General features: G+C 56.4%; 1 protein-coding gene, 1 non-coding gene and 1 pseudogene across 18 annotated transcripts in view; all 3 read left to right on the top strand.

Moving 5' to 3' along the window:
* The window catches only part of CACNA1C (calcium voltage-gated channel subunit alpha1 C), a 449,377-nt gene extending 429,051 nt beyond the window's left edge, over positions 1 to 20,326 (top strand). For all 17 annotated transcript variants that reach the window (XM_043882595.1, XM_043882597.1, XM_043882599.1 and 14 more), the window contains 13 exons: positions 3,243 to 3,408; positions 3,895 to 4,022; positions 4,651 to 4,747; positions 5,074 to 5,176; positions 8,192 to 8,293; positions 9,499 to 9,626; positions 9,961 to 10,095; positions 11,510 to 11,862; positions 13,622 to 13,750; positions 15,691 to 15,797; positions 16,044 to 16,147; positions 17,440 to 17,769; positions 18,593 to 20,326. In XM_043882595.1, the coding sequence (XP_043738530.1) occupies positions 3,243 to 3,408; positions 3,895 to 4,022; positions 4,651 to 4,747; positions 5,074 to 5,176; positions 8,192 to 8,293; positions 9,499 to 9,626; positions 9,961 to 10,095; positions 11,510 to 11,862; positions 13,622 to 13,750; positions 15,691 to 15,797; positions 16,044 to 16,147; positions 17,440 to 17,769; positions 18,593 to 18,895 (2,185 nt within the window). In that variant the 3' untranslated portion in view covers positions 18,896 to 20,326. The remainder of the gene's footprint in view (positions 1 to 3,242; positions 3,409 to 3,894; positions 4,023 to 4,650; positions 4,748 to 5,073; positions 5,177 to 8,191; positions 8,294 to 9,498; positions 9,627 to 9,960; positions 10,096 to 11,509; positions 11,863 to 13,621; positions 13,751 to 15,690; positions 15,798 to 16,043; positions 16,148 to 17,439; positions 17,770 to 18,592) is intronic.
* LOC122680928 lies at positions 9,348 to 9,553 on the top strand (annotated as a pseudogene).
* TRNAC-GCA lies at positions 14,169 to 14,240 on the top strand. Its single transcript has one exon. It is a non-coding gene; the product is annotated as a tRNA-Cys (tRNA).
* Positions 20,327 to 22,491: the final 2,165 nt, after the last annotated feature.

Genomic DNA, 22,491 nt, shown 5'->3' with positions numbered 1-22,491 from the left:
ACAGAATTAAATGCCAAAGAAGTGGATTGCCGAAGACAACGAGAAACAGTCCAACTTAAAAATGAGCAGAGAAGTTGAGTATTGCTCCAAAGAAGATATGTGAATGACCAATGAGCACATGGAAAATGTTCAACATCACGAATCATCACAGATATGCAAATTAAAACTACAGTGAGACACCATCCCACACCATCAGGATGGCTACTATGAGAGGACAAGTCCTGCTGAGGGGGTGGAGATATTGGAACATCTGTGCAATACTAGTGAGAATGTAAAATGACAACAGCCACTGTGGAGGAACAGTATGATGGTTCCTCAAAATATCAAAAATAGATTAAAAATTCCGTATGACCCAGCAGTTCCACATGTGAGTATATACTAATAGCTAAAAGAATCGAAAGCACGGTATCAAAGAGATATCTGCACCCTTATCTTCATGGCAGCAGCATTCACAGTAGCTACAGCTTGTCAGCAACTGCAGGTCTTTCGAGAGAAGAATGGATGAGCACAATGTGGTTACAACACAGCGGAACGTGATTCAGCCTTAAAAAGGAAGGAAGTTCTGACTCCTGCTATGACACAGACGAACCTTGAGGCCATGATGCTCAGTGAAACAAGTCATAAAAGGCCAGGTTTCCTGTACGATTCCACTTACAGGAGGTACTTGGTCAAAATCATTGTTGTCGTTCAGTCGCTCAGTCATGTCAGATTCTTTGCGACCCCATGGACTGCAGCACGTCAGGCTTCCCTGCCCTTCACCATCTTCCAGAGTTTGCTCAAACTCCTATCCATTGAGTCCGTGATGGCATCCCACCATCTCATCCTCTGCCCTCCCCCTCTCCTCTTGCCCTCAATCTTTCTCAGCATCAGGGTCTTTTTCAATGAGTCAGTTCTTCACATCAGGTGGCCAAAGTATTGGAGTTTCAGCTTCAGCATCAGTCCTTCCAATGAACATTCAGGACTGATTTCCTTTAGGATTGACTGGTTTGATCTCCTTGCTATCCACGGGACTCTCAAGAGTCTTCTCCGACACCAAAGTTCAAAAGCATCACTTATTCAGCACTAAGCCTTCTTTATGGTCCAACTCTGACATCCGTACATGACTACTGGAAAAAGCATAACAGCTTTGACTATATGGACCTTTGTTGGCAAAGTAATGTCTCTGCTTTTTAATATGCTGTCTAGGTTTGTCATAGCTTTTCTTTCAAGGAGCAAGCATCTTTTAATTTCATGGCTGCAGTCACCATATGCAGTGATTTTGGAGCTGAAAAAAATAAAATCTTGTCACTGCTTCCACTTTTCCCCTTCTGTTTGTCATGAAGTGATGGGACCAGATGCCATGATCTTAGTTTTTTCAATGTTGAGTTTTAAACCAGCTTTTTCTCGCTCCTCTTTCACCCTCATTGAGAGGCTCTTTAGTTCCTCTTGGCTTTCTGTCATTAGGTGGTATCACCTGCATATCTGAGGTTGTTGATGTTTCTCCCGGAAATCTTGATTCTAGCTTGTGATTCATCCAGCCTGGCATTTCACTTGATGTACTCTGTATATAAGTTAAATAAGCAGGGTGACAGTATACACACTTGACATACTCCTTTCCCAATTTGGAACCAGTCCATTGTTCCATGTCCGGTTCCAACTGGTGCTTCTTGCCCTGCATACAAGTTTCTCGGGAGGCAGGTAAGGTGGTCTGGTATTCCCATCTCTTTCAGAATTTTCCAGTTTGTTGTGATCCACACAGTCAAAGGCTTTAGCATAGTCAATGAAGCAGAAGTAGATGTTTCCTGGAATTCCCTTGCTTTTCACTTTCTCCCAGCGCAACCAATAATAAATATGTAATTTTTTTTTTAATTTGGTTACCTGGACAGAAGAAGATAAAGCATATTTCTATCTCCTATGGAACCCCAAAATAAATTTCATAGTAAGGGTTATTATGAAATTATTATGAAAAGCAAAATTTTGGACCTTTTAGAACATATAGAAGAATATTTTTACAACCTAGAATACAGCAGGATTTTTCAGACATGATGCAAAAAAGCAAAAAACTAAAGAAAAATAACAATTTGACCACACTGAAATTTAAAACTTCTATTCTTTATAATACACCATTAGTGGAGCTGGGAACGAGCCACAGAATGGAAGACATTGCTTGCAAGGTGTGTAACTGACAGAGGATTCGTATAAAGAATGTATGAAGATGCCACAAATGAACAGAAAGACAGATAGCCCAGGAGGCAGATGGCAAACACCTGCTGTTTCAGCACATGAAATAAAATTTCTCATCATCTTAAAACCAAATTAAAACAGCAGTAAATTTTTATTTCACACCCATCGCATAAACGATATTTTTTAAAATTCACTAATACCAAGAGTTGACACATCTAAACTCAGAAAAGAAGAGGAAGGAATGGAGGGGCCGGGGGCGGGTGGGGGGCGGGGGGTTGGGGGGAGGGATGGGGGAGGGGCTAGTAAAAAGCACAAACTCTCAGCTGTCAGATGAGTGAGGTCTAAGGGCCAACCTGTAAAATGGTGACTGTAGTTGATGACTCGGATCGTATCACTGGAACTTGCTAAGACAGTAGAACTTAAATGTTCTCACCAACAATAAAAGATAAACCTGCCAGGGGATGGGTGTGTTATTAGGGGGGAGGAGCCCTTCCTGATGGGCACGCACATCAGATCGTTGTGATCTGCACTCCAGCTCACAGTCTGGCTTGTCTGTCACGCCCCAGTGAAGCTGAGGAAAGAGCTGGCACATTTGTAGAGCGGTGGTGTCTCTCCTGCCTAATGCCAGAGCCTGAATCGGACGGACGCTTGGATAACAAGCAGGGTCAAGCATCGGGAGGACCCACCTGCTGTCCACTGGCGAGTCCACCTGGAAGCCGGCTCCCACAAAGGCCCTGCGTGGCGGCTGCAGGCTCCCTGGTGGCAGCGCAGGAAGGAAAAGCCTCATCACTTGGGCTTCAATGGAATACAGGGCACCCGCTACACAGGGTGACTGAACCAGAACTAAAATGCATCCAGATGGCTAAATCTCAGCACTTATCAGGGATTGCAGAAAGAGGGGCTTTTCAGAAGAGATGCGATCTGTTCCCTTTCCCAGAAAACTTTCAGGCGTGCAGTGTTGTGTGTCTTCATATTCTGTGGATACTCCAGCGCTGGGGGACTGAGAAGCCCCAGGCCCAATTTAGTGGTTCCCCCAGGAGGAGGGCTGTGTGAGCCACTCTGGGCGTGGTCTCTCGCAGGTGCGCCACCGGGGAGGCCTGGCAGGACATCATGCTGGCCTGCATGCCCGGCAAGAAGTGCGCCCCTGAGTCAGAGCCGGGCAACAGCACGGAGGGGGAGACGCCCTGCGGCAGCAGCTTTGCCGTGTTCTACTTCATCAGCTTCTACATGCTCTGCGCCTTCCTGGTGAGCGGGGTGGGGCCGGCGGCCTCGGGTGCTGGGCGTGCGGTCCTGGCCGGGCTGGCAAGGCTGCGTCTCCGGAACAGTCCAACACGCTGGAAGGGGCAGGAACTGGGCCTGGTGAGCTCAGCCATACCCTTCTCGCCCATTCTTGGCTCCTGCCTTCCTCCCCGAGGACAGGAGGCCACCTCAGCATCTCTGGCACTTTGATGAGGAGCGAGGGAAGGGTGGTGGACAGTGTCCCCTGTCCTTGGCAGCCCCGCCAGGCAGCTGGGTGTGAGGGGAAGCTGCCAGTCCACAGTGGGGTTCACACTGCCTCACTGAGGGGAGCTGATCAGGTCCTCAGTCAAGAGAGCCACGTCCCAGGAGCCAGTGTTTCCATGGTGCCATGTGGCTGGTCTTTCAGGAGAGCTGGCCTCCGAGCGCGTGGCCCTGACAGCCCCACATGCAGGAAGGGCCACTGAGGCAGCTCTCCGTGCCCATCCTCTGCAGATCATCAACCTCTTCGTGGCAGTCATCATGGACAACTTTGACTACCTGACAAGGGACTGGTCCATCCTGGGTCCCCACCACCTGGACGAGTTTAAGAGAATCTGGGCGGAGTATGACCCCGAAGCCAAGTGAGTGCCCAGGGGGAAACCCGAGCCCCCAGCCCACATGTGGGAAAGAGGGTCGAGATGGGTTAGCACTGGGCGGACCCACTGCAAATCCTGACCTGCACAGGACACCAGGGCCAAGGGTCAAGGGCCAGCAATAGGACGCCTTAGGCTGAGTCAAGACCATGTCAGCTATTTTCCGTTGAACAGGCAGGCGGTCCTGGTGTTGCAGCAACCAGTATGTACTTGAGTCAGGACTTCTGGGCCGGGCAGGGCCTGGCTGTATCCCTGCCACACTCCATCAGTCCAGCCATCATGTTTGGTTGACTCTCAGGAAAGTGTGAGATGGTCAGATGGTTGGTTGATAAAAGCAGCAGTAAATACTGAGAATTTCATTGCCTGCTAAAATCCCTTCCACCTTTCATTGCCTACTGAAATATAGCACTGATGGAAAATTGCTCCTTAGAAATCTAAACGTGTAGATTGTTTTTGGAGTTTTACCACCCAATTCTACAGCTCGGCACCAGTTTGATCACTAGGGTCCAGCTGTGGAGAGTTCCTCCCACAGGAGACCCCACCCTTGGTCACAGGCATCCTGGGCTGCTGGCCTAGGCCTTCCCCCTGACCTTTCCTCCTCTCCTGCCTCTTCCAGGGGACGCATCAAACACCTGGATGTGGTGACCCTGCTCCGACGGATTCAGCCCCCGCTGGGTTTTGGGAAGCTGTGCCCTCACCGCGTGGCTTGCAAAGTAAGAGATGGACTGGGCTCATGGGAGACACAGCATGGGGGCCGAGACACCTCCGGGTACCCCTGGCAGGCCAGTGAGCCTCTGCGGGGATGAGGGTAGTCTTCATGGGCCTAAAGAAAGGACTGAGCCAAAGCAGGCGCTGGGGCTCCTTCCTGCTGCATATACGGCCTCAGACAGTGAAGGAACAGTGGGTTGACGTGCACACATGTTTTGAGGCTCCCCCCACCCCACTCCCACATCCTCCTGCCTTGGAGGTACCTCAGGGGTTCCACAGGCGGGTCCTTCGAGAACCGGTGGCTGTGCTGACTGCTGCGCCCCCTCCCCAGCGCCTAGTCTCCATGAACATGCCCCTGAACAGCGACGGGACCGTCATGTTCAACGCCACGCTGTTTGCCCTGGTCCGGACGGCCCTGAGAATCAAGACGGAAGGTAAGGTCATGGGGGTGTCCGGGAGCCCTAGTGGACCAGCCAGAGCAGAGTTCGGCGCCTGCGGTGTCCCAGGGCCTCCCGCCCTTGGGGTGTCAGAGCTGCAGCCCAGCGTGATCCTCCTCCACCCCCCTGCCCCGGGGACATCAGCAGGACCAGGCCTGCTCAGGCGGCCTTTGTTCCTTGAGTGGCCTCCTTGCCTGTAACTTTTAGAGACTCTCCCAGTGACCCTTCAGGTGAAGCTCAGACGGCAGGAGGTGAGCGCTTCCTGAAGCGGGCCGAGCCTCTGCACCGTGGGGCTTTACCGGCTGCAGGTGGATCTCAGATGTTCAGCTTTCCCTGCAGAGTAAACCCTTGTCTCGTCAGGAAGGGGTCACAGTGGACGTGGCCGTGGTCCAGGTCAGCAAGGGCCAGCCCACATACAGGTGCCCAGCCAGCCGGCAGGTGGGGTCAGAGCCCCCTGCACTTGTTCGGGGCCACGTCACTTGGAGGCAGGGACCGTCTTCTGGTTTGTACCGCAGCAGCCCGTGGCCAGGAGCAGCCAGGCTGTGCTGACCCGCCGTCTCCGTGGCTGATTGGTGTCAAAACTGCTCTGGGAGGGCAGAGGTGCACCTAGGGAGCTGCAGCTGCTCCCAGCCTCCTGCAGCAACTCTTGGAGCTGGGGCATGCTTGAGACGGAGTCCCAGCACCTGCCCTGAACGCTGAGTCTGCATCCCGTGCCAGCCGCATGCATGGGTCACCTGAGCAAAGTCTGAAACCCAGCAGCACAGTCACTAGAGAAAACCCGGAGGTGTCGTTTTTCCCTTCAGACCTTTGGATCTGAGTCTCAGGCTGCCCACCCCATCTCCCAGAGGAGCCCTGGACGGGAGGACAAGGGGGCTAGACTGTGATCACACACGACACTCTCTCCACCTCAGTTTCTTTGTGAAACAAGCAGGCGGTGATGTGTGGCATTCAGTTCAGTGGACAAGCCAAGAGGTGCCTTCCCTCAACTAAATCCCCCCACAAAATGACAGAAATACCCATGATGAAGAACAAGAATAGGGTCATCAAGACCCATGTCAAAATTAGGAGCTAATATTAAAAAAAAAGAAAAACTCTTAGTAGTTCAAGTTTGGCTGCTCAATAAAAAGAAACTCAGGCTGAAGAGTGGCCAAGGCCACAAGTCAAGTTGGAATAAGCATGAACAGTCCTGTTTCTGCTGACAAAAGACTGGAACAGATGCATATTGGGTATACATGTGTGTGTGACCAGAGGAGCTCAAAAGGAAGCTTGCTGACACGTTAACTGTGGTTGCCACAAGTGTTGGACCCGGCCGTGACTTCTGTTCACTTCTTTTACCTTCTTCCCTTTCCCAAACTTTCCACAATGACTGTGATTACAATTCTGTCCAAGAGGGAAGGTTTGTTTTTCCAAGGAGGGAAGAAATGAAGACTCTTGAAAGGAGCATGCTGTGGTCCTGAAGGCTTGATGTAAAGTGAGCACATACATTTTAATCCTGTGGAAGAATGCAAAACACCGATGCCTGAAGCCCGGAGTCAGCATCATCAAGATACTCGTCAGACTGAAGCAGGTCCACAGCCGACGAGCCAGACACGCACGGCCCATCCCAAGGAATGCACTCTGAGACCAAGAGAGAAGCTGGCCACGTGGGAGCTAGTCAAGCCAGGAATTAAAGGAAATTCAGCCACCAGCAAAGGGCTGGCGTCTCATCCCATCCTGCTCTCCCGCTGCCGAGTCACGTCACCCCAGCCACTGTGGGCGCCCTCTCGGGAGGTCTGGAGTGCAGCCGCGAGGCAGCGGCTTCTCTGCTCAGGGGCCTCCAGGCCAAAAGCAACCTGTTGGCCAGGACGCGTCCTCTTCCCGGGGCTCAGGGGAGATTCCCCTTCCAGCCCACTCAGGCTGTCTGTCAGAAGACTCACTCCCCACAGACTGAGACCGGCTGCAGCTGGGCCGCTGCAGCCCCGAGCTCCACGCAATCAAGGAGGCCTCCCTTGTCTTTGGCCCACTTCACACATGATTTTTGTTTGTTTTTTGTTGTGTGCTGTTTTTTGCTGAGGCCTAAGTGACATATAACATTACGTTAGTTTCAGGTGAACAAGACAACGATCCTGTTATTTGTTTATATTGCAAAACAACCACCACACATCTAGACAATACTCATCACCTCACAAGGTTACAATCTTTTTCTTGTGATGGGGACTTTTAAGATCCTGTCTAAGCAACTTGCAGATACACAACCCGATATTGCTGCAGTTCCCGTGCTGTGCTTGACATCCCCAGGGCGTGTGTGTTTTATAGCTAGGAGTTTGCACCCGAGAGCGCCCCCCTTGTGAAGGGCTCCTGGGGTGAGCCCAGGCCCCCCGAACAACCTCCCTGTCCTCAGGGCCCATGTACCTTATCACATCACCTGATCGCAGGGTGAGACCCCGTGTTCAGTCCTGGGGCCATGCAGGGAATGTGCACTGGTGGTGGTGGGTGGGAGCCAGGGTGTGCTGGCCCCAGCCAGCTTCCCAGTACCCTCTGACAGCTGCGGGCCTCAGCTCTCTGAGAAAGTAGACCCCTAGGGGCCCCCTATCTCAGGACCCCGTCTCCTGGTTTCTGCTCCACACGAGGTTTGGCTGCCTCCGCAGGAGGAGACCCAACAGAGGCCTTCGACTCAGAGGCCCCCGGGTATGGACACTCTCGCGGGTCTGCAGGGGGACCACTCTTCCTCCCGATGGCCCTCCTGGCAGGTCGCCATTGGGCTCAGTCTGGCCCTGGCAGCCCCCACGAGAAGAAGCCGCAAGTGAGATGCAGGGTCACCCCGGCTGCCAAGCGGTAGGTAGGGAGCAGGGGAGAGCTGGCCAAGAGGGCACGGAGGTGGGCTGCGGGAACCTGCAGAGGAAGAGACAGAACCCACGTTCAGGGCCGCTGGGCAGAGCCCTCGGGCAGCCAAGTGGGCTCCCGCACAGGGACCAGCCCAGCCCACCGGACGCCCTGGGGACAGCTGCCAGTCAGCCTGTGTCCCCCCCACAGGGAACCTGGAACAGGCCAATGAGGAGCTGCGGGCCATCATCAAGAAGATCTGGAAACGCACCAGCATGAAGCTGCTGGACCAAGTGGTGCCGCCCGCAGGAGGTGAGTACCCCCCGCTGCCCTGGGCACATGCAGGCCCCACATTCAGGCTGCGGGAGACCTGCCTCTTCCGACTGGAGCCTGGTCCTAGCCTGAGGTCACTGGGGAAGCCAGGCAGGCCCCTGGATCCCTGCAGGTTTGGGAGAACTTCAAGCAAACTGCAAGGTAGAGGCTTTCCTATAACCCACCCGGCTGGGTGCTGTGGGAATGACAGGGCCCTGGAGGAAGAACCCCGGGATCCCCTCTTTTATTCCTCCTGAGGCAGGTTATGAGCCCCCGGGACCCCTGTTTGTTCCTCCTTGATGACCCTGTCTAGCTGTCCTGCATATTCAATTACTAAAATATAACACTTTAATACAAAATATATTGTGGGATTGGCCGAAAAGTTCATCCAGATTTTTCTGTAAGATGCTCCTTCAGAAAAGCCCAAGCAAACTTCCTGGCTGACTCAATATAATCAAACTTTTTCAATGAATAAATGCTCAGGGTCAATTGTGCCCAAAGCTGTGGGCACCTGGAGCTTCGGGATCACAGAATAGTCAGTTAACAAGCTCAGTTAGGTTTTAAAAGCAAGGTGGGAAATCATTTTGATGATATGCTAATTTTTCTGTGAGAATGGAGAGGATAATAATATATTTGGGGCTTCCCTGGTGGCTCAGCAGTAAAGACTCTCCTTGCAATGTAAGAACTGCAGGAGACTCAGGTATGATCTCTGGGTTGGGAAGATCCCCTGGAGAAGGGAATGGTTATCCACTCCAGTATTCTTGCCTGGAGAGTCCCATAGACAGAGGAGCCTGGTGGGCTACAGTCCGTAGGACCACAAAGAATTAGACACAACTGAAGCAACTGAGCATGCATGCAAGAATATATTTGCTTACGTGCAGAAAGTATTTGCATAAAGAATCTCTGGGAAAATACTCAGGAAATGAATGAGAAAGGTTATCTGAAAGGAAACGGGAGTGGAAGGGCTACCCTTCACTGTACACAGGTCTTTTTGTATATTTTTGTCTTTTTCAACCATGTGCGTGGAGAGTGTCTTCTCAAAAAAATTAAATTGATTGCTTCTCAACCTTTTGACTAAGATCAAGTGTTGTATCTGTTCTTATCAGTTTAAAAAAGTTAAACTGAGAAAACCTAAGAAGCTGAGGACACTCGGACAGGGTCCAAGCCCCCATTTACCTCCAACCCTGTCCTCCCTTGGCTCTCAGATGACGAGGTCACGGTGGGCAAGTTTTACGCTACTTTCCTGATCCAAGAGTATTTCCGGAAGTTCAAGAAGCGCAAAGAGCAAGGCCTGGTGGGCAAGCCCTCCCAGAGGAACGCCCTGTCCCTGCAGGTGAGGGGCCCTTGACCCTGGAGGCCTGGCACCTCCTCCCACCTCCACCAGGCCCCAAGCTCCCACGGGTCCCTTCCTGAAATTCTGAGCTTGCAGGGGGACCCTTCCCTCCTGCCCTGCCTCCTGCACCCGCTGTCCTGGACTCTCAGCCCCCCTGAGCTGGCGGAGTGGGGGGAAGGGCTGGGGGGTCTGCTGACGTCTCTGAGACTGCCTCCCAACGTGCCTCCGCCCCCTGTGGACCCCCGGAGCTGGCCTCCTTGGGGAGAAGCAGAGGGAAAGGTGGGGGCGGGGCGGGTGGGCGCCTGGGCCCTCACGCCCTGTCCCCTTGGCCCAGGCTGGCCTGCGCACCCTGCACGACCTGGGGCCCGAGATCCGCCGGGCCATCTCTGGGGACCTGACCGCCGAGGAGGAGCTGGACAAGGCCATGAAGGAGGCGGTGTCCGCAGCCTCGGAAGATGACATCTTCAGGGTAGGTGGGCACTCTGGCCGCAGTCTACAGCCTCCATAAGCTGGGTTTGGGGCAGGAGGGTGAGTGTCCTGAACCCGAGGAAAAAGCCCTGGGTCTTTGGTAGAACCAGCCCTGTCCCCCGAGTTCTCCCATCCCTCTCCCCTCCCCTCCCCTCGCCTCTCCTCCCAGCTCTCCCCACCCCACCCCTGCCATTCCTCTCAGCTTTCCCCACCCCACCCCTGCCACTCCCCTCAGCTCTCCCCACCCCGCTCCCTCAGCCTCCATCAAAGCCTAGTCCTTCTCAAGCTCACAGAGCATCCCCTGGAGGAGCAAGAAGCCATTTTCCCTAGGAAGTGGTTCTGAGGAGACGCTTCTTCGTTACACATTGCAAAGTGGTGGCCTTGGGGCCACATTTAAGCCACAGGCCTATCTTGTCTGCCAACCTTTGAACACATGGCTCATTCAAAAAATCTAGACTTCCAGCCTCTCTTGCAAAAATCAGAAGACGTGCAGTATCAGGCAGCAGGCACCTGGAAGCCAGTGGCGATCTGGACTTGGACCATGAGGTCTCCAGTCCCAAGCATCCCCTCCGGCCCCCCACCTTGCTGGATACTGAGGCTCCCAGCAGTACTAACCGTGAAAACTAGAGCCCACTGGGATTCTGAGGCCCTTGTACCCAGACCTCTTCACGAACCCCGAGGCACTCGGCTAAAAATCCTACAGCGAATGAGACACTGCCGCCCAGATCTAAGCCAAAGCTGCTCACCCTGCCCTCCCAGCCCCGCCAGGCTCCCAGGTGGCAGGAACACGGGGTGAGAGGGGCCCGGACCCGGAGGCCATCCTGTCCTTGCCATTCTCCTCCCCATCACTGTGAAGCGTCCCTCACTGAATGGCTCAGGGACATGCTAGCATGTCAGCGTGACCTGAGAGACCCCAGCCTGGCAGAGGCTCCTTGCCCAGGACAGGGAGGGAAGCTGGGAGAAACACGGACTCCAAATTTGAAATCTAAGACTCTCCAGGGAAGGAGGCCTTGGTTGGTGTACTTGCTGTGGTGATTCTCAGAACCACTTGGCCAGCGCAGTTTCCAGCTCACTGAGCCAGCCGGGTCCTTGTCTGTCAATCCCCTTGGCACCTTCTGGCCCCTTTCTCCCTCTCTCGGCTCCCACGAGCCTGCCCGCCCCAGGGAAGGGTCTCCATTCCGGACAGTCGCTGCGCCTGCCCCCCATCCCATTGGTCCTGGAACAAGGTCCTGTCACCCCTCCATCTGTGGTTCCCCCAGGGGTCTCAGGGGACTGCCTGGGCCCTTCCAAGCTGCCAGGCCCGTGGGCGAGAGACTGGGTCGGCTGGGTGCTGCCCAGCACGGTTGAGCTCCCTCCCTCCCCCGCGGGCCAGCGCCTTCACCGAGCGCCCTCTCTCTGTCTCTCTTCCCCCGCAGAGGGCTGGCGGCCTGTTCGGCAACCACGTGGGCTACTACCCCAGTGACGGCCGGGGCGCCTTCCCCCAGACCTTCACCACCCAGCGCCCCCTGCACATCAGTAAGGCAGGCAACAGCCAGGGGGACACCGAGTCCCCCTCCCACGAGAAGCTGGTGGATTCCACCTTCACCCCCAGCAGCTACTCATCCACGGGCTCCAACGCCAACATCAACAACGCCAACAACACCGCCCTGGGCCGCCGCCCCCACCCCGCTGTCCACTCCGGTGCTGTCAGCACCTTGGAGGCCCGCGGGCCCCCCTTGTCCCCTGCCATCCGGGTGCAGGAGGCCGCGTGGAGGCACAGCTCCCAGAGGTAAGCAGGGGGCACAGAGGGACTCGGGGAGCAGCGTTTGGCCAGAGACCCACCTCTCAGCCCTCAAGCTGGGGTGGACCACTGCTGCTGCCGGGACCCTGGCCAGGGGGCAGGTGGATGCTCAGGGAGGCACCGCGGCCCCACTGGCCAGCACATGTCCTGAGGTGCCCGCCTCTAGACGGGGCAGAGGAGCCCTGGCCCGACCCCTGAGATGTTCGCATCCTGCAGACACAGCAGTCTCCGGCCCCCGGGCCCTCCTCAAGTCTCTGCCCAAATCTGGCCTTGGGGCCAACCGGGATGGGACGGGCCCCTCTTCTGGAGGCAGGAGGCCCTTTGCTGGAGTGCTCGCCGGCTCTGCTCCAGATTGGGGCGATTCCTGGCCATCCTGCCAGCATCTCCAGCCCCCCGCCTTTCTCTCCTTCCACTCTCTGCTCCCCGGTGAGCCAGGACCCCCAGCTGGGATGTGCTGGGCTGGTGGTGCCCACCCCACACTCTGGGCCTCGGGCAGCATTTACATTGGCAGCTCTGGATTCCACTGCCGGGGGATCTGGCTGCTTCACCCGAGCAGGACAGCAGTGCCAGCAGGAGCTCGGGCCCAGAAGTGACCTCTAACCCCCAACCAGTGTCCTGAGCAGCCTTCGTCCCTTCCAGAAGCAGGCTCCCCGCCTTGGTGTCCGTGCCCCCTTCACCACCACGCCTGAGTTAACCAAGGCCCCAGCCCTGGGCCACATCCCTCCCCTTGCAGCTCAGCGCTGAGTGGGTGTCGGGCCAGCTCTGCCCCCAGGGTGTGCTGCCCGCCTGCTGTGACTCTCCACCCCCAGCTCACCCCGTGTGCCCCACCATGCCCTCTCCCTACCCTCCATGCCAGCGAGAGCCTTCCCATCTCATGTGTCCTTCACCTGGGGGAGGGCACCCCCTCCAGGGGAGGTCAGGGCCTCCCCTGAGAACCGCCCAGACCCTCCCTGAGTGACTGATGGGCCCCAGGTCAGAGCTGGACAGTGACCCGTGCTCAATTCTGAGAGGATGAGCAGAGATGACTCCCAGATTGCCAGTGAGTCTGAGCATAAAGGGACCCTAACTCTCAGGACCTGTAGGGAGAAAGATGGATGCAACGGGAAAGGGGGCTGGAGACCACATGACCAAATGAACAGAAGCCCAAGGCCCAGGGAGAGCTCAGCCCAGGGCACATTCTGGTGTGAAGGGTCTCAGCTCAGGGGGGCTCCTGCTCGGGGGGCTCCTGCTCAGATTACTCGGGCTCACGCCCCTCTGCTCAGAGGAGCGAGCCCCTTTGTGAGGCCTCTTCTCCATGGTTGGCTCTAAGAGTCAACATCAAACTCAAGGCATGTCAGCTATGACCCCAGGAAGCTCCCAGCAAGTGCCCCCAGGCCCTACTGTCTACAGCAGCAGGAGGGACAGCCCCTTCCCTGCCCCTGCCCCAGCCCTTGTGTAAGATCTGACCACCTCACCTTCTAAAGCACCATGTCATCGACTGCTTCACTTGTCACAACCAAAGCCACACAGACAGACAGTTGTGCTGGTGGGGATGCTGAGGCATGGGTGGGCAACGTGACTTGTGCTGGGAGAAACTGACCAGCTCAGAACTCAGATCTCCTTGGATCCTAATCCCGAGGCCCCTCCCCCACGTGGAACCCTAATGGGAACACTTCTGGGTCCGTCAGTGGTTGTGTGGACCCTTACCTGCTGGGGGAGGGGAGGGGCTGGCAGCTGCTGACCTTTGTCTCCACCCTGGACACTTCAGGTGCCCCTCCCGGGACAGCCCGATAGCCATGCTGTGTCAGGAAGAGGCCCCTGGAGACGAGACCTGTGCCATGCACCTGGACGAGGACGCAGAGCATAGCCGCGAGCCCAGCCTGGTCTCCACGGAGATGTAAGCTTGTCCCTCCCTGGGGAGGGGCCCCGACTCCTCCTCCGGCAGCTGCAAAGAGGAGGGAAGCCCCCACTCTGGTTAGCCTGATGCTTGCTTGAGAAATGATGCTTCCAGGGACACATCTAAATGTTGTTTCCCTAAGCTTTTTTGACTGCGACCAGACATCGTAAATATAGTTTACAGTGAAGCTCAATAGATACACACATGCATACCTTGACTGACTCAGACGGTAAAGAATCTGCCTGCCATGCAGTAGACCCAGGTTTGATCCCTGGGTTGGGAAGATCCCCTGGAGAAGGGAATGGCAGCCCACTCTAATATTCTTGCCTGGAGACTCCCATGGACAGGGGAGTCCATGGGGTTGCAGAGTTGGACACAACTGAGCGACTAACACTTCACTTCATACATTTAAGTGACTTCCCTGGTGGCTCAGAGGGTAAAGCGTCTGCCTGCAATGCAGGAGACCCGGGTTCGATCCCTGGCTTGGGAAGATCCCCTGGAGAAGGAAATGGCAACCCACTCTGGTACGCTTGCCTGGAAAATCCTATGGACGGAGAAGCCTGTAGGCTAGTCTTTGGGTTCTCAGAGTCAGAGGGTGCTGAGCGACTTCACTTTCACTTTCACTTTCTACTCCTGAAACTGCATATAATAAAGCTGACAGCAGAGGGCGCCGTTGGCAGCCGTAACTGAGAACTCCACCAGAGCCAGTTCAAGGGAAAGGTTTTTAAACTGCAGATCCGGACCTGTGAGGGGGCTGTGACATTTGCTTAGTCAGTTACAACCAGCACTCCTAAAAGAAAGCACAGAAAAAATAAAAAATAAAAAAAAGAAAGGACAGGACAGGACAGCAGGAAGTAGCGTGGCCAGCGTCACAAAGGCAGCACTGTTTTGTGAAGCTTTGTTGCCAAGTCTCATAACTCGATTAATAACCTGTGACTGTGAGCTGCGTTCACCAAGCTGAAGCTGTGTTAGACGCTTTCCTGAGAGAAACGCTTCATCACGGGGAACTGCTAGCCCTCCTGGCTTCTGACGTTCTGAGAAGGGATTACTACGTGGCCACTCACCATCATCTGTGCCCTCCGTGCACGCTCGGTGCTCACAGGCCACTGCCAGGTGTGGGTGAGACATTCAGAGAGGCTCAGGGTCACCCAGAAGCTGGGTCTATAGGACTGGGGACAACCTGAACAGTAAGACAGTGTAACAGGAGGGTGACCGCGCTGACGGTAAGAGGCACATCTGGTGGGTTTTATCCAGCACCTTCCTGGCTCGTGGTCAGCGCACCAGGAGGACAGCCTCTGCCCTGAGAGCACAGGTGGCGGCCTCGTTGGCGACAGGAAGGGCTGAGTGCCCAGGCAGCCCCACTAGGGCCTGTGCAGTCAGCCTAGGGCCCACAGCGGCTGTTTTCAGGGGCATGGCCTCGGCCCAGGCAGAGCAGCATCTCGCGGGCGCAGTAGATGCAGGCACAGAGCCTGGGGGTCTGAGTCCGGCCCTCGCATGTGGCCATTGTGCACCCCAGGCCAGGAGGAGCCGTTTCCCACTGAGTCCCCATCAGAAAGTCCAGGAGCCATTGACTGACTAGACACCCCAAGGTCCCCCAGCCATCTGTCACCAATGACCACACGTTTGTGCTCCCGCTGACCAAGGTGGGCAGGCCGGGAGAGTGTGGGGAGGTACAAGCTTAGGCTCATCCTGGGAGGGGCTGCATAGACAGCACCCATCTGTGACCATGGAGGAGTCCAGAACTGTGTTCCAGCTTTCTCAACAACAGTGACCAACTTGTCCACACCTGCCAGCGTCAGAGGCGTGGGGAGCACACAGGGAACAGACGAGAGGAGCCGGGAGCTTCTGCTGCCCCGTGGCCTGCAGAAAGCAGCATCAGGGGTCCCCTCACTGAGAGAAGCAGACGTCCTGGGGTGACTGTCTCAAGTCCTCTGTTCCAGGCTCTCCTACCAGGACGATGAGAATCGGCAGCTGACTCCCCCCGAAGAGGACAGGAGGGACGTCCGTCTGTCCCCAAAGAGGGGCTTCCTGCGCTCCGCCTCCCTAGGTAACCCCACCCCCTTCTCTAGAGGCGGTCACCCCCTCCCCGGTGATGACAAGGCACGCAGGGGTGACCAAGGAATGTCAAGGCCTGGCTGCGATGGCCTCCCGCATGGGCCCCAGGGTGGAGCTGGCCTGAGGCTGGACGTGTGCTAATGCTACATTTCTGGCGGGGGCACATCCTCGCCCGTCCCTGGGTGTGAGCTGTCGCAGCCACGTCCTCTTTCCATGCTGAGTCATCACTCGTGTGCAGGTCGAAGGGCCTCCTTCCACCTTGAATGTCTGAAGCGACAGAAGAATCCCGGGGGAGACGTCTCTCAGAAGACAGTCCTGCCTTTGCACCTGGTTCACCATCAGGTAGCCCCACCTGGAGACAGGCTACCCTTCCCCCACGGGCTGGCTTCCCTGTGAAGAGGAGCAGACCTCCGGACCCCCAGTCGCCCCTTCCTGTCCCACACCGCTGCTGCGTCCCCTACCCTGCCCGAATAGCCCCTGGGGAAGGGCTCTGTGCACCCGAGGACTGTGTACCCCGAGGCAGGACACCCAAGCGGTCCTGGAGAGCCCCTGGGAGGGTGGAAGGACCAGCAGCTCTCATCTCCCTCCAGTGGCCAGCTGTTCCCCTCCCAGAACTAACTGTTGTTCGTAGCTAGAGCCTGGACATTGAGCAGCACAAAATTCCATCTGTGAAATATGGAAATAACCAAAGGACCTTCCAGCAGCGTGGTCAGGGCAAAGATATGTCAGGAGAGCAGGTCCAGGCAGATTCAGTAGTTGAACTGGCTCTTGGCCTGAGTGACGCCAAATGAGGGGGTGAAACCCAAGACCCCAGCTTCAAGTTCCTCTTAGGACCTTAGGTCCGACAGAGGTTTCCAGCAGCTGAACAATCCCCGAGGCCGGTCTCTCTCCTCCAGGCAAATCAGGGTCTAAACTGGACTCTCCCCCACCTTCTCATCTCCTTGATTACACTTCCTTATCATGGGCTTTTACTTCAAATGGCTTTTTTATCCCAAAGGTGTTCGGTGCCCATCAGGGCTTATAGCCAGCACAAAAGGCAGAGCAGCTCTGCCTGGGTGAGGGCACTTCTGCTCAGGTTTTGCTCAGCCTGAGTGCTGTCACCGGAGGACACGTGGTCTCCATGGGGCTTTCTGGAATGTCACCAGCTCTCTGGGGGCCCCAGGGAGGGGAGGCCGGCAGGCTGGGAGACACCACGTGCACTGCTGAGGGATTCCTAGGAGCTGGTCCCTCCGTCTCTGCTGATGGTGCCCGAAGGAAGACCCTCCCTCTCTTTGCATCCTCCTGTTCTGCTTTCGTGCTCCCCTCCGACCCGTGGGCCACGCTCCCCTCTCTGGCCCTCGGGCTGGGCCTCCCCTCCAGGCAGGGTCGCTCCCCATGGCCCATCACGTCAGAGCTGGTGGAGAGAATACACAGCTAACGGGGGCAGGGCTGGGACTAGAGGGAAGATGACCGTGAGCCCACCGGGCCTTGGCCTTCTTAGCTCAGGGGAGAAGGATCCCGGCTGACTGATGGTCACAAGGTCTGTTAGGGTAGCTGAGACGAGCTCTGGGTCTGGGTGTGTGACCTCGAGGGTGCAAGCGCCGGGAAGGGTCAGAGACAGGGACAGGGCTCACACTCTCCCATCCTGTCCACAGGCGCTGGCAGTGGCGGGCCTGAGCCCCCTCCTGCAGAGAAGCCATCCCCCCGGGACCCTCCCCCCACCACGCCTCACGCCCCCTGCCACACCTGGCCCGGCCTGGCCTCCGCGGCCCGTGCCTACCCTGCGGCTGGAGGGGGCCGAGTCCAGCGACAAGCTCACCAGCAGCTTCCCATCCATCCACTGCGACCCCCACGTCGGGGAGCCCACGCCCTGCGGGGTCAGCGGCACCCCCCGGAGGGCCCGGCCCGTGTCACTCACTGTGCCCAGCCCAGCAGGGCCCCAGGGCCGGCCGTTCCACGGCAGTGCCAGCAGCCTGGTGGAGGCGGTGAGTGCTTGGGTACTGCCCGAGGGCTGGGCGGTGGGGGGTTCAGGCAGAACAGAGGGGACTCTGGTTCTCCCCAGCACATGGAACATCAAGTCTCTTGGCCAGAAAGACACTCACTCAGGTCTCCAATCCATGTGCGTGCCCAGCCGGCTGAGGAAGAGCAGTCACACCAGCCAGGAGACCAGAGGAGCCCTGCGGGGAGGGGGCCGTGAGGGAACTCGGAGCGGGAGGAGGGGACCAGGCACGTGGGGAGCAGACTGGACAGGAGGGGGTCTCCTAGGCTCACCTGCTGCATCCCTGAGGCCACCAAGAAGGGGGCAGGTGCTTCAGGACAAACGGGCAGGTGCCAGGTGTGTTCTACACACGCACACACACCACACACACCCATACACACACACCACACACCACACTGTCCCAGGATCGTCAGCCCCAAAATGCATCCAGGGGTATTGGGCCAGGTGTCACCAGAGGAGCCTGAAGGTTTCCTGGGAAGAGTCACGTCGGGGCTCAGGGCACCTCCAGGGGAGGATACTGGGGGAGGACCAGGGCCCCTGCTTCCTCCACGCATGCAGCCTGCCTGCATTTGACCATGGTGCCCCCCGCCAGAGGTCTCCCCTCAGGCCTGCACACCCAAGTGTCCTGGGGGCACTCTGTCACACTCCTTCCTGGCATGAGGCACATGCATACATGTACACCCATGTGCACACACATATACGCATACACACACACTCTCTCTTCCCCACGTGACCCCTCGGAAGCCCCTGCGCCAGCCCCACAGGGAAGAGCTGGACTCAGAGTAACGTCCCTGGTCCCTGTCCCCCAGGTCTTGATCTCGGAAGGATTGGGGCAGTTTGCTCAGGACCCCAGGTTCCTCGAGGCCACCACGCAGGAGCTGGCCGACGCCTGCGACATGACCATCGAGGAGATGGAGAGCGCGGCTGACGACATCCTCAGCGGGGGTGCCGGGCAGAGCCCCAACGGCACCCTGCTCCCATGTGCAAACTGCAGGGACCCGGGGCCGGACCGAGCGGGGGGCGTGGAGGACGCAGCCTGGGCGCCCAGCGCCGAGCCCCGCCAGGGCACAGAGGAGCCCCGGGACAGCAGGGCCTTCGCCAGCGGCCTGTAGCAGCCGGGCCGGAGACGCCGGCTTTTTATTTGTCTCAATGTTCCTAATGGGTTCGTTTCAGAAGTGCCTCACTGTTCTCGCGGCCTGGAGTTAACCGGAACAGCGTCTTCATTCATTTCGTGGGGACAAGACCAAGTCGGTGGCCAGGAGAGAAGCAGCCGCAGTCCGTGTCCGGCGGGGGGCGGTGGGGGCGGGGGCGCGGGCACCAGGGAGGGGTCCGCCTTGGCTCCCCAGCCCTCACCCAAAGGACCCTATGCTAAACGGGTGTCTTTCAACTTTGCTTGTAAAAAACTCATTTTGCACATATTCTGTATGAGCCTCACTGTCCCCATAGAGCCAGGGCCCTGTGCGTCCACAGAAGGAAAGAGGACCCGGCCCGCCCCTGGGGAGGAGGAGGCCGGCCATGGCCACCCACACCACCTGTGTCTGGACCCTTCCTGCCAGGCCACAGTCATGGGGCCAGGGGAGCGGGCGTGCCGCCGGGACAAGACCGGTGGTGACTGTCCAGTGCGCTTTTGTTTTGGGATTTGACATTTTTCTTGACAGCATGTTGCAGTTTTCATTTGGGTTTTTTTTTTTTTTAATATATAATTTTGTTTTCCCAGGGGGAGGGAAGAAAGATGAGTGTTTACAAAGTTTTGCAGCCACGCACCTTACTGTCTTCACTTTTGTAAATGTAGATTGGATTTGGTTTTGTTGTGTTATTTAGTGGTCGGTTTCTTTTTCTACGGAGGATTCAGCTGAGCCGCCGTAGGAGGGTTTTGTCAGCCATCATATACACCCAATAATTTGTTATAATTTCCGCAGGTAGTGACAAGATTTTTTTTGGTTTGGTTTCCTAATTTAAAGGTGTAGGGTCTTGCACAAGCGTGTATAGTAGTGGGTGCCCGGGGTCTCTGCGAGTGTGTGTGCCGTGTGTGCGGCGGGTAGTGTGTGTGTGGTGGGGGCTAGTCTGCAGCCGCCAGGCCTCCCGCAGGTCCCCTTCAGGCTCAGCTGTGGGGAGGCCTGAATCTGGGGCCGTTTGAAAGCAAAAACAAACCACTGTCTCCGCTTCTGAAACGGGAATCAGTAACTGCATTTTCTGTCCCACAAGATATGCAAAAACAATGCAATAATATTCATTTTAAAAATACAATTGTGAGTTGTGTTGGCATTAAAACTGTATTTTAAAAAACCACACAGAAATTTAAGGGAGAAACTCAGAAGGCTTTTCGCTTCGATTTGTTCTATGTGACGTTTCACTGCGTTGATGGTGTTTCTGCTGAAGAGACCGTTATACTTGAATTCAGGTCAGTCTCAGTATTTTACAAATATTTTTTTAAAACTGAATTGCAATTGTGCCAAGCGAATATAATGAATTAAGTTTGTTTTTGAATTCACTTCTTGTATATTTGCTGCATGTAAGTAAATCATTTTGTATTTGGAGTGTGACAAGCCTTACCTTTGAGCTCTTAAGTGCTTTCCTACGTGTAGCTGGGAAACGGGACAGTCCTTCCTCTCGGTTGTGTGACGAGTGCTGGCACCACCCGTGTGGGTCCCACGCAGGCTTGGGCATCGCTGTTTTGCATATCTTGTGTTCGCTTCCATTTGCCTCCACTTTCCCCAGCCTGGGTGTAGGTGTATCCATATCTTGCTTTGAGAGACCAGGACTCGTCTATTCCACCCTCAATCTGTCCGCTCTGCCCCGGTTCTTGGATTTGGGATTTCTCCAGGGACAGCCCCGCACCGTGAGGGGTTGTGGGGTGCCCTGACCAGCCTCTTCCATCACAGGCAGGCATAGGGGCCCCTCCCCCAGGAGAGGTGGCTCACCTCACTGTTAGGCATGCCCCAGCACAAGCGTTCCTTAGGAATGTGTCCCCTGACCAGGAGAGTGGAGGAGAGGGCGTCCTCAGCTAGACAGCAGGGGCTGGAGCCAGGCAGCAGGTTGACATCTCGTCTGTCCAAAGCCAAGTGCATCCGGCTCGCTTCTGCACCTTCAGGGTCTCCTCCAGGGTCCGCCGTCATGGACCGTGGAGGGACCAGGATCGAGGGTAGTGCGTGGGGAGCTGATGGTGAGGGTGGGACCAGAGGCCCTGGGTGGGGGCATCTCTGTTGGGTGCTGAATCCTCAATTAGATTCCAGCAGTGATCGTTGAAACGTGACCAGTTTGGGGAAACAGGATCCAAGCATTCATCTAGACCCTCCCTGTTGAGTCACCTCCGATCCCAGGCTCACTCAGCCCCTCTCGGCACTGACTCGTGTGAGCAGCCCATTCCTCCGTAAAGATGAGCTTTGCTGTGATGGACTGATTTTCCTGTGATGGACTGATGCTCAGCCCCCAGTGAACACAGTCTGGGGACAGCAGGCTGCACCCTGTTGCTCCAGGCCCAGCCCTTCCCATCTCCGGCTCCTTCTCGGTGCCACCGTGGTCTTCTAGACATTTCGTTCAAGTCCTTTGTCCGCTTTCCCTCTGTCTGCCTCGGCCACTAAGATGTTAGCTTCAGTGGAGAACAGAGCCTTTCGGCCATGGTGCCTGGTTCCCGCTGTCCGTTTGGCCCCTGGTTAGAAATATGGGCTCTCAGCGGACCTCCCCCACACACCCGCACACACGTGGCCGCCTCATACTGCCTTTCGTTTCTCTTTTGCACTTGCCATCTGTGTCACCAAGTCCCACTGGCCAGCTCGTGCTGGGCTCTGCCAAGGGCACCCTCACCCCATCTCGCACCACAGGCCTCCTCACTGCCTGCTCGTCTGTCGGGAAGACCTGTCCAGGGAAGGGTCTCCCTGGGCCTGCACGCAGGCCCGGCTAGCGCGGGACGGACAAGTGACACCTGTCCTCCTGAGCCTCGTCCACAGCGTGGTCTCCATCTCTGCACCTGACTTAGAGCCGTCTCAGAAGCAGAGCCGTCGGGTCTTCTGAAACCCTTGGGTGGCCGGAGAAAAGCCATAGTGGCTGAGGACCCTACACGCCTGAAGAGTTTGGGTCCAGGGTTCATGAACCTGGCTTGTGTTTGTCCCCCAACAGGCAACCTCTTGTTTCCACCTTGCTCTTACAGTTACTCAGGAGCTTGTCTCCTTCCCACCCCCTCCTTGAAAGTTCTTTTTGGTCTTGGGGAAGAAAGGGTGATTTTATCCCCCCAGATTTCAGCTCAATTCATACATTTTTCTCTGCTTTGGTTCAGAGGCTCTTTGTTCAAGTCGCTTCCCTCATCTTCTCAGTCTGGCTGGACCCCAGAGTCTTGTGCACACCGTCTTTATCTTCCTCTGCGCTCCGGCTTCCAAGCTCTGGGGGTCACCAGGAGCTGCCCATCACGTCCTCCCCACCATCCTCCCCTCAGACCATCTCCCCAGCGATCAGCTAAGAGCACCTCGACCTCCAAGGCCAACGAAGTGTCTTTCTGAGGAAAAGGAGCCCCTGGAAGGGAAAGCTTGGAGGTCATGGGGTGAGGCTGTTTTCCAGGGGGTGGGTGATAGCATGTGCCCCCACCCCAAAGGCCAGGAAACAGAAGGGACTTAGAGCAGCATAGGGAGGAGGTGGAGGAGGGGGGGAGGGTCAGTGCCGGCAGCCTCGTCACACCTCATCACAGATGTGGCTAAGGATAGTGGTGGCCTCTCCC

This window comes from Cervus elaphus, chromosome 22 (assembly GCF_910594005.1).
Source record: "Cervus elaphus chromosome 22, mCerEla1.1, whole genome shotgun sequence".
Lineage (NCBI taxonomy): Eukaryota > Metazoa > Chordata > Mammalia > Artiodactyla > Cervidae > Cervus > Cervus elaphus.
The sequence above is the reverse complement of the archived record's forward strand: the minus strand, read 5'-3'. Positions and strand labels throughout refer to the sequence as shown.